General features: G+C 37.2%; 1 protein-coding gene across 2 annotated transcripts in view; it reads left to right on the forward strand.

The window, feature by feature from the left end:
• Positions 1-2,191, forward strand: part of LOC148031910 (protein CANDIDATE G PROTEIN-COUPLED RECEPTOR 2-like) — a 50,125-nt gene extending 47,934 nt beyond the window's left edge. The window contains exon 6 of one of the 2 annotated variants that reach the window (XM_087682493.1): positions 1,321-2,191. In XM_087682493.1, coding sequence (XP_087538619.1) covers positions 1,321-1,395 — 75 coding nt within the window. In that variant the 3' untranslated portion in view covers positions 1,396-2,191. The remainder of the gene's footprint in view (positions 1-1,320) is intronic. The other variant, XM_087682492.1, reaches the window with a different exon arrangement.
• Positions 2,192-18,676: the final 16,485 nt, after the last annotated feature.

Genomic DNA, 18,676 nt, shown 5'->3' on the forward strand with positions numbered 1-18,676 from the left:
TTCACTTTTCCAAGAAATTCAAGGGATGGATTTCCAACAAGGCAAACAAAGATGCAATTGCACCCAATCAAGGAAGTCTTTCTAGAGGTCGACTTTGGTGAAGTAGAATCTCCACTTGAAGGACAAGAACTCAATGTGTGAAGAACAAAGAATCAGAAAGCAATTCTGATAATTTGTTTATGGCTTGCAGATTCATGTTAGCTTCAAGTGTACGATTGCAAAAATTTGGTGCAAATTGATAGGTATTTTGGGACTAAATTATGAGCTCTGTAGTATTTTTGACCACCATTTCTTCCTTTCACTTCTTTCCTCAATCTATCAAGAGTTAAATAACTTCCTTTTCCTGAAATTTCAAGTGATGGATTCCAACATGGCAAATGAAGATGCAATTGCTTCCCATCAAGGAAGGTTTGTGGATAATTATCCCTACTGAAGTACAATCTCCTCTAGGACTAGATGTTAGGATTTCGAGAATGAAAAATCAGAAGGCCATTGTGGTCATAGGTCTTAGACTAGATGTCAAGATTGTGCAGAGATCATTCAGACTCTCTGAGGTAGATGGGAGAGGCTGCAGTGTGTTTGAATCGCTTGAGGTTCAGACGAGAGGTCTTCCTAGATAGTCCTTCAGACTCTGAGAGGTAGCTGGGAGAGGCTGCAGTGTGTTTGAATTGCTTGAGTAGCAGATGAGAGGCCTTCCTAGATAATTTGGCATTCTAGCATCTTCGTTCACTCAGGGTTAAGCACACAGTTGGACATTATAGACCACGAGACTGGTTATTTAACGAAGCCTAAATCTCTGCTGAGCTGGGAACCAGGGAGCATCTATCTTTCAATTTGTTTTCTCTCCATAATGGTAATAGATGTAGAGGTGAAATCGAATAGAGTTCTGTTCTTGGGGGAAAGAAAAGATGACTGTGCCCAAAATAGAGCTGGACATTATCTCTATAAGCAGACTTGTAGCTATTGGCAGTTTTTGTATTGCCAAAGAAGGCAAGACTTAGGCACCACAAGTCTCCTATTGAACATCATCATTAAATAATTTTAGAGAAGTACAAACATTTTTGCTGAAATTTATCCTTCTGAAATTTAGCATACAGGTAGCTATGCACATAATTCACCATAAAGATGAATCCATGTGTGAGATCAAAATTGATGTTTGACCTGCAAGCTCTACTGTTTGGTTAAACTTGTGTTGTTCCTGATTGCTGCTGTTGTTTGGCCAACGCCATTAATATTTTTGTAAGTTCCCTTGCTCTACACGATTTGGTGTTTGGGGACATCTCCTGATTTGGCATATGGACTGTGCCTCATGTTCTACAGGAGGAAGACTTGCATTTGGATGATCTTTACTATTCCGAAATGAAGGATGCTGGCTATTTTGACACTTGGGATTAATTAAGCATCAACTGCAAATCTTAGACTGGTCTCCTCAAGGACTATATATGTACAGAGCATAATCCGTGACTGGTTTGCAACAACTGGCTTGCAACTTTGTAAATCATGGAGTGGGGGAACAATCATGCACTGTGCCATTGTGCCAGTATTGTGTGTTGCAAGTATACAGGTTTACCATCTTTCAACAGACAAAAAGGGCGGACAATGACCACTAATCTTGGCAGTATCTAGGTATACTGATAGGGGTGGATGCAAAAATGTAGTGTTTCTATGGTACCCATTCTGCAGCCCCTATTAAATCATAAGGGGCTACTGGAGTGTATGCTGATCTAACATAAAGCAAATGCACATGTTTATGATTTTATTTTGGATGCAAAGAAAACAGGATTGACTCTTGATTTATATGAAACTGGAACTGAGGTTCTTGATTGCACGTCTAAAGTTCAGATATCATCTCCAAGTACATCGTAATTTCTAACCTAAAAAAAGTTGGGAAAAGCAAAAGGTAAGAAGCTGCTTCAAAGTGGCATGAGTGGTGCCTGTCCTGTAACTAGCATTGGTACACAGTAAAAGATCACTATTGTCATGGTGGGCAGGGATGCTGCTTTGAGTACACCACTGCATGGAAGTTGAAAAAGAAGACCCAATTTAATTTATGGGTTGGCTGCAATAGGTAATAGTAAGCGGAAGACCAGTGCTGCTACCTAGCTCTCACTTGAAAGCACTGTCAAGGCTGAAAATTCTGTGAAAATTATTGTTCATATGAAGTTCGTTATCTTAAATTGAATGAATGCTATAAATGGTCACAATTTGAATCAAACAAATTATCATTTGGCCACATTCTACCCTTTTTATTTGAAAATCCATGTACATTGAATAATCCCATAGCTGCCAATAAACTTAATTGGTCTTTACCTCCTGTTAATGTGTCTCATCAAAAACAGAAAGAACTGGAAACATGGATACCAGTAAGACTCAGAAATAATAAATAACTAGATTGAAGGATTTACGATAGATATAAAGTGGGGGAATACCCAGTCTGTTAATTCCTATGGGTTGAAATAGATTGTCAAAGGTGTTCCCATACATTCAGCAATTTATATTGGTCTTGCATCCCTGTTCGGGACTTGTTGGCCTTTTCATTGTTGAATTTCTAGCTATATAGGAATGATGTGATGATTTATTGTTTGGTGACCTATGATGGCGCATTGACCTTCCCTATGCCTTTTGTGGTGACATGTCATGGCTAGTATGCAGATATTCATTAATGCCACGTCAAAAGTCAGAGTTTTTACATTTTTTCTGGCCATGAAATCCAGCCATTGAACTTTATCCTTATTTGTTCACACACACATTGTGTCAGTACCATTGCTAAGAAACCAAGAAAAGCGATAACAAAACTAGCAAGTTGGTGTAACCTCTTTAGTTAAATTATTTTTAGTATTTGGTTATGAAGGTGACAATTGTGCAGTGTCATTAAATAACTAGATTGCTGGATCAAAATATTTGGACAAAAAGGTTATGGGTGGTGAGAAAAGCACAAACCCTTGAATATGATGAAGTTAAGGTCATTGTAAGCACTCAGTAAATCATGCAAGCAATTCCATCTAAATCTTTCTTTCAGTAATGGATCTTAATAAATCCAAGCATGAGATGTCTCAATCCCAAAGTGGTAATTCAACTATCCTCACAATTGACAAGTTGGAGGTGCTATTGCTTGGCGTATGAGGCACCCACCATGGCACTTTGCTTATGCTCAAGCAACTATTGCAACATCATGTGAGGGAGATATTGAGACAAGTAGGCACTATGTTAAATATATGGACACAACATATTATCTTATTTTTTGAAGATTTATTTCATTCGACTAGTCATCTTTTTAGCTTTCCTTATAGCCATTGATCTTTATGGTTTGATGTACTTGTTGGGTATATTTTGATTGGATTGTGTTGAGACATCATTTTACTATATGCTCATCTTCCATAGGCCATTTTGACATTTTGTAGATGCGTACACATATCCATACATCTATATATGTGTATGCATGGGCGCAAGTGTTGGTGGGTATGGGTGTTTGTGTATGTGCACATCCATGAGATGTGCATGTGTGTGTGCCTCCCCTGTGTGCTGTTTGATGTTTTAGAAAGAATGGAGTCTCTTATAGGCACACATGCCAACATTTAAGGCTTTTGATAGCACTAGAGAACCCTAGTGAGGCTACCATGCCATTCTAATAACCTTGACCGCATAATCTAAGGAAGCAACCTTTTCTTTATCAATGACCCAGGTAGTCTTGAAGAAACTTGTTAAATGGGAGAGCCTAAAGCCTTGCAAGAGATGATAAAGCATTTGCAAACCAATAAAAAACAACCTTCAAAATTTGAGAACTTCCAATTACTCCATGGCTTCTACTCATTAAGGAATGGACCCAAAGTAGCCACGTGTTGAATCAAGCCATCCCAATGTGTTGTGTAAATTACAGGCACATGACAAACCTTTCAAAAGACAAAAGGTGTGTCGTACAAGGAGAATTACATTTATAAGGTACACTACCTCAAATATGATATAATTGAACACGTTTTTAGCTTACAAAACAATAACTAGAGAGGTATCTCAATGAACAAAAAATCAATGTGTTCTTTACACTTTGTGTGATAACACCTCTTACCATGAAACAAAGAGATGAATTGTAAGCTTGTTAACTCCCACCATCAACTACATCCCTCTAGTGGACGACTAGCAATGCACGCATCCTAAAATCATGGCCAATAGGAGGTCAAACTATACAAAGTCCACCGAAATTTCTCTTAAGGTAGTGATAATGATCCAAAAACCCCAAGCCTCACTATTTACTATATTTCTTTAATCTTTGTGAGTGTGCATGTGGCTTGAGTTCCAAAACCCTAAGCATTAAGTTGATCTTGGAAAAATGGGCAGTCTATTAATTATAGAGGAGTTCACAAATCTTAAAACTAATTTACTTTTGGGTCATGATGTATTAGTAACTTCAATAGCTTCAATAGTTGGTTCTGCTTTTTGTTTTAGTGGTACCTTGGAGTGGCTTTCTTTGTGCACCAACGGCTCCTCGAAGTGGATTGTAACTAAATGCTTTGATTTGTATCTCTATGTCCTATATGCCTTTGACAAGTCTATAAAGATATTCTCTCTCTCCCTTCATCTTGGAAGGAAATTGAAACAAGAAAGGAGAGATAAAAAAAGGTATGATAAACACCATCTTTTCATAAGTATGAAGTTATATTCAAATGCCATTTTGAAAGTCTCATGAAAAAATTAACCATTTTTTATTTTTAAATGAAGAGATACTTGTTCTAGGTGTAGGTATGTGATAGTTTTCATTGCAAGATGTGGTTAACATTATTGAAATTTCGTAGGGCAATTTTTGCTTATCTATACAATAGCAGAACCAAGTCAAGATTCATATTGTAAGATATGACATAATGATGAGAAATGATTTGCGTGAAATTTTGCATGTGGATTGAGATGCTTTGAATAGGTGGCTTCAAGCAAGAAGAGAAAAGATATTAGGCAAACTTGGCAAATTTGCATATGCTCAACACCTTCCAAACCTTGAGGTAACTAATAGGAACCTTGAGACATTTTGCAACTTTCCAATTTCAAAATTGAGCCTTGAGGCTATTTTGAGTTTCAAATTTTAACATTGAGATGCTTGTAGCCTCACCACTTTTGTAAAAAGCTATTACTTTTCAATTTAGGAACCACCCCACAACTTGTAAGGAGAACTATGCTTTTGACAAGTTTTTGTTTGGACGTTATGCCTTCATTATCATATGCACTTTTAAAAGTTTCCCATATGTGTAAGAAGTCTTTTAGGACTTTGATTGTTCACGAGATTTAAATTTTTCTAAACCCATAATGTAAAAGCTATTTGAATCGAGGGCTTTCTTCTATCTCTTTTATTCCATTCTACCTCAAGGCGCTTCTACTAGTTTCAATGTTTAACAATTGTATATCAGAAAAAGTATTTGCATAATGCAACACCTCATAAGAACTATTATTCAAGGCGATCAATTTGCTAAATCTATATTTTAGACCATACAAGTTGTGTAGAAAGTAACCAAGTAAACAAAGCCTATGGTGACAACTTGCATGCAACTAAGGGAATGAATTGGTTGAAAAGTGCCAAAAAAATGGCCAATGTAGCTTTGTATATCTTGTGGCTATTGGCTATTGGAGAGTCAAAGGAGTACAGCTTCCCAAACACTCCAAGCACATGTGTTATGAAGTTGTTGTTAGATGGGACAATGTGTTCCAAGAATTGAGTGCCTCTATATCCCGAAGATGTGGGGAGTAACTTTGCCCTTAGCATTTCTTAAAGCATTTCAAAAAGGGCATGCGTGTGGTTAAGTCTTTTTATCTTTAGTACGCCTATTAGAAATTGTCAAAATCTTTTTCTCCTTTTATAAGAGTTCCTCCTTGGAGTTCAGGAGCTCCTGCATGAATTCCATGACCTTCAAATCTCATTCTAGGTTCTTCGAGTAGTTCCCCTCCTCCCATTCCTCCAGGATCTTTTGATTTTTTCCCAAGTTTTCTTGATTTCTGATGATTTTGTTTGATGTGTCGTACCAATAGGATGAGCTTTGTGTACCGTTCTTTATCTTTGCACTCATTTATCTAGATATGGGACTTTTTCTATGAGCATACAACGGAGTACATCACGGATGCACATATGTAGTGTAGACAAGTATTTCGACTCCAAGTTAGGCATCATGCAAATGCAAGTGATGCCTTTGAGAAGATGTACATCCATGATGTACTTTGCTACATGATTGCAAAAAAAGACAAGGAATTTGTGATCGAGGAGTGCAAAGTTGAAAAATGCTACACAAAGCTCATCCTATTAGTGTGCCATAGCAAACAAAACCATTGGATGATGTTGGAATGGAAACATGAGATGCTAGAATGGTAGCAAGAGAATCATCAGAGGAACTTGGAACAAAATTAAAAGATCCTAGAATAGAGGAGAACTACCAGAAGATCCTAGAACAAGATGATAAAATCATGGAATTTATACTAGAGCTCTTGAACAACAAGGAGGAGATCTTATCAAATGAAAAAAATATTTCCAACCAATTCTTGATAAAGGTATCGCGGGTAAAAAGACTCAATCACACACGATGCCTTTTTGAAATGCTTCAAGAAATGCTAAGGGCAAAGTTGCCGCCCACATCTCAGGGTCCCCGACTTCTCAAGGACATAGAGACACTCAGCTTTGGTCTCATCTGACAATAGCTTGATGACACGTGTCTACAAGTGTTTAGGGATCCCTACCTCCTCCAACTCTTTAAGCAAGAATTTCAGAATTCTTGGCCAACACCTATGGGTTTCTTTTGAAGCAACACCCCCTTAAAAAGATACATTGGGTTGAAAGGGGTGCACTCGACCAGTTTTTTGTATATTGACCTTCATTAGATTATTTTTGAATATTGGACTTCATTAAATTCTTTCTATATGAAGTGCCAATTTTTTTAATATTATCTTCTTTATTAGATTAGATTCTTTTAAGTTTATCTAGAGTTCAAGCATTTGTTTAATTATAGATGCTCAAGAATGCCACATAGCATAGCCATGGTTGCCCACTTAAATGACTCCATATTTTCTCATATTGAAAGCTAGTAGCACTGCATGTGTTAGATGCAAAGGATTAGAAGTACCTGATGAGATAGTCTAAAGTGGATTGCATAAGATGGGTTTGTTTTGTGCATAAGATGGGTTTGTTTTGTACAAATCACTAAAGTAGATGTATTTTTGGCCGAAGAGAGTAGAGAAAAAGGAGAGGTTCATGGTTTGGTTGCTTGTGAAGGAGAAAGAGATGTAGGGAGAAAGAGGGAGAAAGAGTGAGATGCGAATGAGGGATAGACTATTACAAACTTCCTCCCCTAAGAAATAGAAACTAAAAATATTAGTGTTTTTTGGAATGTTCTAATACTAGACATACACTAGGTCACACAGAGGATGAAGGGGTTCGTTGAAAGAAGGAGCCTCTTGTTTCCACACCAACCGAACAAAAAGGGAATATATAATTGATCCTTCATTTTTCATCAAGCGTCTATTAGTGGATCAAAGAAACACAAGTTCAAAGCCCTTTTTCTTGCAATTCCAAAAATGCATTTGGATGAAGAACATGAATAATAAGGCACTAGGCATCATTGCTTGGGGATTAAGTGATGATGTGTTACATCATATATCTGGCATTAGAAATGCTAAAACCGCCTGGGAGGAACTTGATAAAATGTTTGGTACTCAAGCAAAGAATTCAAAGGTAAAACTTCACATGCAGTTTATAAACTGGATATCAAAGACAGTGCTTCTATGACCATACACATTAATAAGTTTAAGAGTTTAAAAACTCAACTTGCATCTCTTAAAAAGAATATTGAGGAAGATGAAGCAATAGCCGTACTTTGAGTAATGTTCCAAGCCTCGCACTTAAAGATATTGAGCACTCACTACTCGATGAAGAAGGCAAAGTAAAAACCAAGAATGCAAAAGACAATGTCTCATCATCTAGGGAAAATCTTTTGTACACCAAAGGAGCTGCTGGACCTGAAGGAAGAGGTCGAGGATTCATCAACAACAATATCAAGGATCGGATTACATGTCACTATTGTGGTAAGACTGGCCATGTAGCCAGTGAATGTTTCCACAAGAAGAGAGCCCAACAATTACAAAGTGATCATCACCAGAACCAATACATGGAAGAAAGAGAAGAAGAAGAATATGCTTCCACTACCATCAACAACTCTGACAGATTGTTTTGAAGAACTTTCATTGTATCTTTCATATGTTTTTTTTCATAGTGGATCTTTCTTTTCCTTAGTGAATTTGATTTGTACAACCCTTGCCAAGATGTAAAGTCTCAAGCTTTAACTTGACTAGGCTGCCTATGAGCTAGTCTTCCGGGCCATGTTATCATGAAGGGGGGGCAAAAGCCAGCAAGTGTAGGGACTCATCATTTGAGGGGGGGTGTTGAGAAATAGACAAATGATGTATGCTCCAAGAGGAGCTATCCTGAATCCCATATGCACAGTGAGGAGAGTGGAACAACTCAAAGCCTATAAAGCATTGTACTTGACTATGAAATGAACACAATATCATGATGCTTTGTACTTTCAGTTAAGTGTCTGTCATTGTCAATTCTACAAAAGATTGTGTTTATGAGTCCAAGCTAATCTATCTTGGAACCTAATTCACTTGTGTAATAGTTTGTCTCTACTTGTCCATGTCATTATGAACTTGGTTTACATCTTTGATCCACCATAGCTTGTGTCATGTCCTAGATCCACATCATTTAACAAAAGGCAATAGCAATTAACAACTTTTAAAGCTTGGAATTGCCAATGGCACATTATAGAGTTGATGGATTTAGAAGCAATAAAGACTACCTAATATGACACATGGGCAGAGAGAATGTTTCGCTATAGGCAGCAACCTATATAAAGGAAGGAAGTGAATCATTGTTGTTGTTGTTTGAGCATATGCACAACCCTATACATCGAGCATCAAAGGGTGCTCCTACTCCATGCCATATCCTTCCTGAGTATTTTTTGCTAGTATTCCTTGACTAGAATAATAAGTGCTCTCTAACAATAGATCTTACATTGTACTATCCACAATCATTACATTCAGTGGTACTATTGCCTTGATCTTATATCCTAACAGCTGTTTAGTACCTTCTGCTCCTAAAGATCTGTGTTGTAATTGTTTTGGTCCCTAATTGTTATATTGATTCTTACTTCAACAATATATTTTGGATTGAGTCTTGAGTATATTTAGTGTTTGATCTTTGTGCTATGACTATGTATTGCTTTGCAACCCGGGTGCTAAATGTTGAATGTGATGTCAGTGTCTGTCTCTATTAGTTTTAAGTACATGTGTCATCATCCCTATGGTGGTTGTGCTTGGACACTGGTTACACAGGTCCAAAGAAAGTGATCAAATCACCCCGCTGTAGCATAAGCGCATCCAATACATATCAAGTGAGCATGTACATGAAGTAAGCATCCCTGAATCTTGGTGAAAGTAAGCTCAAGCTCAATTGCGAATGTCCAAAGTTCTATGTAACATCCAAAATGTCAAGAAAGCTTCCATTTGGAACGAAGAGTGAATCCCAAATGAGCAAAAGAAGATCAATATATTAGAGGTGTAGCATCCAATTGTCCAAGATACATGTGACATGCATCTGGGAGCATAAGACCTCAATAATCTTCAAGCCTGTAAGTAAAAGCACAAAAACAACCAATGTATAAACCCAATGCTCCAATACATGTAACCAAGGTCAAACCATAGCTCAATAGCATCAATCAGCATATCAACATGTAGAATCAATGCCATTCAACATGACAACTATTAAAGTACTGAAGAATTATGAACTTGTAGTAGACATAAAGTGCTTCAGGATAAATGCTTGTTGTATAAACTATTTACAGTAGTAAAACTATCAAGAAAATGAGGCAAAGCAAGCTCTAGGTCAGCCCTCAAGCATATTAGATCAATTTTATAACATCCACCAAGTGTCAAGTATCAAATACATGTCATATGGGTAGTGCAAATGAGCACCAAGAGCTCAAACAATAGATGAAATTTCTGTCATGCTACTATTACAACATGCTATCCATAGTATAGTAGTAAAATAACTATCAAAATCAAGTCAATGAGAGCTCAAATCAATGCTAGAAGTATACCCATACATAGTTGAATGATTCAACACCAATGCATAGGCACACGAGTGTCAATACAACAATATGAAAGCCACAATCTCTGAGAAGACACTATCTCTATCACAGCAAGTCCATTGTTCATATACATCAATAATAGAGTTTGGAAGCTCCAAAACTCGTGTTGAACGTTGGGGAAGTGATCAAGAGGTTGGAGTGTCAAATGCCACACAAGAGGTAGGAGATGCACCAGATTGATTAGGAAATGGGGCTAGTTAGCCAAGCGCAAATCATGTTGAGTTGATTGCCCTACATATTGGTCCTACTCCTCAATACTAAGGCTTAAACACTAATGAGAAAGGTCTTTTGCACCCCTAGAGTAAGCCGCAATAGGTAGGGTAGAGGATAGAGCTCAATGTATACCTCGGGGTGAAGAAGCCATGTCTGCCATGAGTAAACTCTTGTAGGTATTATTATAGGTTGAGAAGCAAATGTTAAGTGAGGCTACTCGATCTCAACTCTAATACTAGCTGAGGGAGAAGGGAGAAGCCCTGAGTAGAAGCACACAAGTGGAAGCAAGAGCTATGGTGGTAGAAGAAGCAAGAGAACAAGAGCAAGAGAGATAGGATGCGAGAATTCCAATAGTCACAATGTGTGACCGGCCTTTCCTTATTCAAATGTCACTAAAAGGATAAAGAATGAAGTGATAGTGATAGGCGGTTGCCACCTATAGTGTATAGGTGTGTGAGTATCATCAGTGTAATGAATACACATGCAATTAGGCACATGTGCCTTTACCCCCAACAAATCTTCCTCTTTTTTTGTCGATCCACTATCTCCCAAGTATCATTATTCATTATGCTATCATACTCAGCTTGCATAGCTTCTCTCCATGCTAGATCGTTAAGTGATTCTTCTAAGTCTGTTGGCTCCTTTACTTCTCTCATAATCTTAGCCACCCAAGGCCATATTGACTATATGGGAAGAAGCCTTCCTTTGCTCATCTATTCTCTGAGATCTCATTGGTCCTCTTACCTTTCCCTCAATAGTGGTAGACATAGGATTACTGCGATCATAGAGTTGCTTCACCCATCGCAAGAATGGCTTTTCCAATGGCATGATTGCATGTTGATGAACTTTTTTATCATCTAAAGATTATGCTTCCTCCTCCTTGAGAGTAGGGATAGCTTTTGGGACATGTTCATAGTGGACTACTTCTTCATTGGATGATAAGACGAAAGAACTTATATTCTTCTCTTCCACTATGTATGGTTGCTCCTTGAATACCACATCATGGCTTGCTATGATCTTCTTTGCCTCTTGGTCATACAATTTGTAAGCCTTTTGCTTATCACTATAATCTAAGAAGATACATTTTGTACTTTTTGGTTTTCACTTGTTTATCTTATCCTTTGGAACATTTGCATCCAAAAGCTCTAAAGTATAAGATAGATAGTTTTTTTACTAGCATAGGCTTCCCGAGGAGTTTTGCCCTTAAGAGCCTTTATATAACCTTTGATTGAGAATGCAGACTTTGATATTAACAAATTCTGCCCAAAACTAATTAGGCAATCCAACATATACCTTGCCATTTCTGCAATGGTCTGATTTTGCTATTCATTAATGCCATTTTGCTAAGGTATATGAGGCACTGTCAATTGACACTTAATCCCTTTCCTCTTGCAAAAGTCTTCAAACTCCCTTGAGTTGAACTCACCACCACTATCTATTCTAAACTTCTTCATACTTTTCCCTATTTCATTCTCAATAAGTTTTAGCCATTATTTAAACTTACCAAACTCTTCAACACTATCACAAACAAAGTACACCCACATCATCCTACTATAGTCATTGATGATTAACATAAAATAAGAAGATTCTCCTCAAGGCTTGTGCAGGCATTTTACCACATAATTTAGCATGCACCAACTCTAGAGAAGCCTTTGCTTTGTTCTTGCTTTCTTGTGGAAATGCCTTTCTTTGTTGCTTGCCCATCATATAAGCTTTACATGGTCCCTTCATTTAAGTTATTATTGGCATGTGAGACACCATACCTTACTTATCTCCTTTAACATTACAAAGCCAATGTGACCAAATCTTTCATACCAAAGCTTACTTGTATCCACACACCAGCGATGGCTATAAGAGCACTTAGCTCATACATGTTTGTATTGAGTTGGCAAGCTAGATGGGTCCGCACACCTACACTTAACACATTAGTGATCATAATGATCCTCACATAGCTACTAACTTATCACTTATTATGTTTAGTTTATTGCACCTACCTATAGCTAGCATAGTTATAGTACCAATTGATTAGTATAGTCAATTATGCACTATTTGACTTAGTAGGCCACTTTTTTTAATGTTGTATCTTATCTATACTTTGTGTATATTGTATTGTGTGTGGAAGAAGAAGAATAAATAAGAAAATATTTTGGCCTCCATCTCTCTTCTTGTGTCATTGAGTGAGCTTCCTCTTATGTGTATGGTGTATGCTTAATGTAGCAGCTCAAACAAGTCTCCCCGCCACGTGATTCTTGACATTGTATCAGAATGGAGCCACTAAAAGAGGCTAGTTTTAAGGTTAAAGTGAAGGAGAAGAAGCAAGGATTTGACCAAGCAAGTAATGGGTAAGATGCTCTCATATTCTTCTACTCTTTCTCTTAAATAGTGCCTATGGAGGAACCCCAAGCAAAGAGAGTGAAAATCTCATATTACTATGAGATTTGATGTGTGAGTATAGCATTGTATATTCTGCACATTTTTCCTTTAGGATTTTCTGATGCCCGGAGGCATATTCCACGATGGATTTCGTGAGGTTTTTTGGTGGATTCCGTAAAACTATATTTATTTGCCGGTGCTCGTACACAAGGTGGATTCCTTGTGCGAGAAGTTGATGGGAACGTTGTCCTTTTCGGGCGTCAAATTAATTTAATGTGCATGTGGGTGATTCTGCAAAATACATATCAAATCAATGGACATTTATGAGTTTAGAGTGCGCACTCAAATTAAATTAAGGCTAGGATAGAGTTCCAACCTATTTAATTATTTGTAGCTGAAGATTGCTAGGTATTCACTTTTGTTGGATTTTATCTTATTATTTTCTAATAATTGTGAATGCTTCAGTTGATGTGTAGAGCAGGCAACAATGGCATTGGGTAGCACCGAGACGGTGGTGTGAATTCAAAATGCCTAGAAGATTTACTATTTTGTATAGGCGAGTGCCTTATCACTAAAGGTGTGGCGCCAATATTTATTTAGGCGTGCTTACTTATTAAAGCGCTTGACAAAACATTTACAATTGTGAATGCTTCAGTTGATGTGTAGAGCAGGCAACAATGGTGTTGGGTAGCACCGAGGCAGTGATGTGAATTCAAAATGCCTAGAAGATTTACTATTTTTTATAGGCGAGCATCTTATCACTAAAGATGTGGCGCCAATATTTATTTAGGCATGCTTACTTATTAAAGCGCTTGATAAAATATTTATTATTTTATATACATATAGGCGCTCGATTTAATATTTCATTATTTGACATTGTATTTGGGCACAGCCTGACTTTTGGATACCCAAACGCTTTACTTTATAATTGGGCAAAAGCAAACACAAAAGCCAAAAGCATGCTATTTGTAAAGTGGGCTATTATTGAGCTTGGAGATAAATAAATCTATAAATATTTGCCTTGTGAAGTGCTCACACAAGGCATGGGGGGAGATTGCACCCAATTGGTCTATTTGTCTCATGTCGTGCTAACTCTCTTTTTGCTTTAATGAAGGTTTTATAGAGTTCTTTGTTCTTGGGGACCTTTTGCCATTCACTATGCGCGCATACAATACCCGATCTGTGCACTAGTGGTATTAGAGCGAAGCTAAGATCAAGAGCTTCCAATCACTTACCATCTCACACGAAGGCGAAGCTCTTGGAACAAACGGACTCTATGGGTTGTCTTGCGACGAACTTACAATACAAGCGTGTTCCTAGCGGTGAAGAACCCCCTATTGTACCCTCTGATCACAAAGGACCTCTCCCAGGATGCAAAGGACCACTCAGGAATCCCCTTTGTGAAAATGTTTTTTCTCAGAGAGAAATTGCTAAGTTTCATGCTAATCGTTAAGCTTATAAAGCTTAAGCCTCCAAAATTCAACAATTTGCGACGGGAGAATGTCATTGCCGATTCTGATCAAAATGTGCCGTCGTCCTGCAACGAATTCCAAAATTTATTAAGCTTTTTAAAATCTTAAAGTTCTAAAGCTTAACTAAAGCCTAAACTTCAATTTTCAATCTCTTCCATAGCAGGTGTTCGCACAGTGGTACTCCCGAACCAGTTTCAAAGTTCAAGCAAGCCTTTGTTTCCACTTGCAACTTGGCAAAGCTGATTCACAGTAAGCAGGCTGTTACACATAGTCTATGGGGAAGACTATTTTGCTTGGAAGAAGATCATTATCAATTGTTGTACTCGAGAAAAGCAAGATCGTAAAAGCAAAAAGCCATTTTTAAAAAAAGCAAGACTTGTAAACCCAAATTTGTGCTATGCTCATCCTTCTAACGAGATTTCGAGTGTGTGAGGTTGTTTGAGATTTTTGCTGGATGTCGGATCATCACATGGACAATTTAATGGGTGAAGGTGATTTTCCAGAGCCGACTATGAAGCAAAAATTGAATCTAATCATGATGTAGCTTCAAGAAGAGTGAAGAGCACATCAAAATTTGCAAGCACAAGTGGCTACACTGCAACAATCCACTGTTGATCAAGACAGAGCATAACTTGAAGATGTTATTCGACGTACGATTGACTCTCTCAAGAAAGAGTCCAAGATAAGTAAAAGAAATTTCAAATTCTGTACTTTTAATGGGCAACGTGATGGCAAAATTGTTTTTGCTTTCATCAGTTAGTTTGACGACTATTTTTATGAAGAGCAATATGTTGAAAAATATAAACTTAAATGCGTCACTAACCATCTAGCAGACAGAGCATCATTATAGTGGACTGTTGTCCGCAAGAGTGTTGATTGTTTCTCTACTTGGGAAGCCTTTCAAAAGAAAATTTTGTAGAATTTCATTCCACTTCAATTCCATGAAAGAGCTATCAAACAGTGGGATCTCTTGCAACAAAGAGATCATGAATCCATCCCACGATACACTGAGCATTTCTTGAGTGCCTTACTTCAACTTTGAATGCTTGAAGACGTTTCTAAAGCGATCCACAAACACAAGTATATGCCCAGTTTGCTTGGTCACTTCTATGTGAAAATGAATATGTTCAAGCCAAAGACTTTGGAGGATGTGATTTCTTTAGCGCATGATGCAGAGGATAACATTCGTGGACGAGAAAAGTGACTGCAATAAATTTTTATTAATGGTAACTTTGGTACAAAGCAATTCAATTCTAACTTTCAAAGATTCTATCAAAATCACTTTGTTCATTCTTCTCTCCATAAACCTTGGACTCGACCTTCTACTTTACCATCAACTGCTAATTCAGACCCTAAGCCTTCTCTCCAGCCAAATCCCAATATACCCAAAATTCTAGCCCTTACCAATAATGTCTCCAAAGGAAAACCTATGGTTTGCTACAAGTATCATCAACTTGGAAACTTAGCAGTGAACTGTTAATCCAAGAAATAAGCTGTTCAAATTAATCACTTGGGAGCAACTGATGACGAGGACCGTGAAGATATACCACACTTCAATAAAGATGACGATGACATCAACGATGCTTCAGATACTTTACCAGGTATGCCAAATCCTCATTCATTATTAACAATGAAATATTTTGTGCATGGTCAAGAAAAGATTGTTTTACATGATGATGGAAGCACACATGACTTTATTTTCGCAAAGCTGGTAAAAGAATTGAATTTACCTACTATTTCAACTCATTATCGCCTAAAGGTTGCATTCTTAGGCACTAAATACAATGTTATACAAGAAGTTTATAATTTAGAGATTAAAATTGGTGATTATATCGAGAGCAGAAATTTCTTGGTTGTGCCTTTGCAAGCTAGTGATATTATTTTAGGAATGCCTTGGCATCACAAATATAACCCTGACATAGATTATTCTACAAATTCCATGAAAATTTATTTTAAAGGGAACCAAATCACATTACATGGATTCCACACATTTGATAATTTTTCACTACTTAGTCATACACAGGCTAAACGCGCATTGAGAAAAGGTAGTTATAAATCATATTTAGTATGGGTGAATGAAATTGAAGCTAAGAAAAATCAGATGCATCCTAGGCATGCCCAATTTCTTTCACAATTTAAAGATTGTTTTGCTCTACTGATTTACTACCTGGTTTACCACCTACATGTCGTGAAAACCATAAAATAGATTTAATCCTAGGTTCTCAACCACCATGTAAAGCACCTTATAGACACAATCAAACTGAACAAAAAGAAATCTAAGCACAAGCTGAAGAACCGTTGAACCGAGAACTTATTAGGCCCAATAGTTCTTTTGGTGCACTTGTCCTATTAGTTAAGAAGAAAAATAATACTTATAGGATGTGCATTGACTATCGCGTCTTAAACAAAATCACTGTTAAGAATATATATCCAATCCCTAGGGTAGACGACCTCATGGATAAACTACAAGGGGCCATTGTTTTTAGTAAGATATATATCAAATTTGGATATCATCAATTACGATTGAATACACCTGACATTTTCAAGACTACATTTAGAACTTAGCTTGGTCATTATGAATTTCGTATTATGCCTTTCAGATTGACCAATGCACCAGCTACATTCTGTCATATGATGAATCATATATTTTTGAAGTATCAGAATTGTGTGATTGTTTTCTTTGCTAATATATTAGCTTTTAGTAAGAATGAGAATGAGCATTGTGAACATCTATCTTTGGTTTTTAAATTGTTGAAAGAGAATCAATTGTATGCTAACCCTGATAAGAGTGAATTTTTCCAAACCCAAATTGAATATTTAGGTCACATTGTTTCTTTTGATGGTATTCATGTTGATCCTAAAAAGATAGATGCAATTTTGAATTAGTCAATCCCTAAAAATGTGCATGAGTTACGTTCTTTCTTACGTCTTGCCAGCTTTTATAGAAAATTTATGAGAAATTTTTCATTGCTTGCATTGACTTTGACAAAATTGTTAAAGAAAGGTGTTGTGTATCATTGGTTTGACAACCGATAAAAGTCTTTTGATTTGTTAAAACATGCTTTAATACATGCACCTATCTTGCAACTACCTGATTTTAATCGACCATTCTTTCTAGCCACAACTTTTGGATGTCCAAACGCTTTACTTTATAATTACACAAAAGCAAATACAAAAGCCAAAAGCATGCTATTTGTAAAGTGGGCTATTATTGAGCTTGGAGATAAATAAATCTATAAATACATGCCTTATGAAGCGCTTACATAAGGCATTGGGGGAGATTGCATCCAATTGGTCTTTTTGTCTCATGTCGTGCAAACTCTCTTTTTGCTTTAATGAAGATTTTATAGAGTTCTTTGTTCTTGGGGACCTTTTGGCATTCACTATGCATGCATACATCACCAGATCTGCACACCACTTTTCTAATGCTTTTTTGGGTATCTGAAGTTGTTTCTTTTCCCGTTTAAGAGCCGCAAGGTTATGAATAATAGTTTTAGGGTGCACTCACTTTCGGTTGTATCAACCAAAGTGGATGCATAGGTTGCAGATTTCAAAATTGTAATTTTTGAGATGTTTTCTAGGAAGAAACATAAGTTTTATCTACAAATAGGTTGCAAATTACATGTACTATTAAGCAATCAATGAAAATGGTTGCTTGGTGTATGGCTCTGCACTTGTTGTGAAAGGAGGTTGTAGAAGACTTGCTTGTTATTTTGTATAATTTTTGTGATAATAGCAGAGAATAGTGAAAATCCCATCATTGAGAAGCTGGACAAGAACAACTATCCTTCATGAAAGTTCAGTGTGACGGACTTCCTAATTGGAAAGAGCATTTATGAGTTCGTTTCAAGTGAAGAAAATGAGCCAGAGTTGAGTATCCCTGTGACTGTAGATGAATTAAGGGCATGGAAAGAATCAAGCCATGCTCTTTTGACTAAACATTTGGGGGAGAGATCCTCCCCCTTCCCCTCCTCCCTTGTGAATATTTAGGTGTTTGGATCTTATCTTAGACTTTATGGCCTTGCAACTTGATTATGGGTAGCCAAAAAAGATATAACTTGGAAGGATGGTTATACGTTGGGTGGGTGCTCACACCCGCCCTTAAAATTGACCAGTACTTTCATTACACACTAGGCACGTGAGCTCTTAACAAGAAAGATGATTTTGCACATTGGATATTAAGACATTCTTGAAGTTGATTGATGGGGAGATTCAACCCTTGCCAAGTAGGAAACTCAAATTTAGGGTGAAAACTCTTGTATTCTTGTGTCATGGGTGAAGACATTATTTTGGGTAGGAGAGATCCCTTGCCTAGAAGTGACTGTCAAGCATAAAATACAGATCCAGTTATATTGCGACACGTAGCCTTTCGGCCCACCCGTGTGTGTAACTGGCCTAAGGTGGATTAGCACATATCGAGTTAATCAAAGAAGGGCTCGTTATGCACAT

Source organism: Lygodium microphyllum, chromosome 8 (genome assembly GCF_053477565.2).
Source record: "Lygodium microphyllum isolate KBCC chromosome 8, Lygodium_microphyllum_v1.1.10, whole genome shotgun sequence".
NCBI lineage: Eukaryota > Viridiplantae > Streptophyta > Polypodiopsida > Schizaeales > Lygodiaceae > Lygodium > Lygodium microphyllum.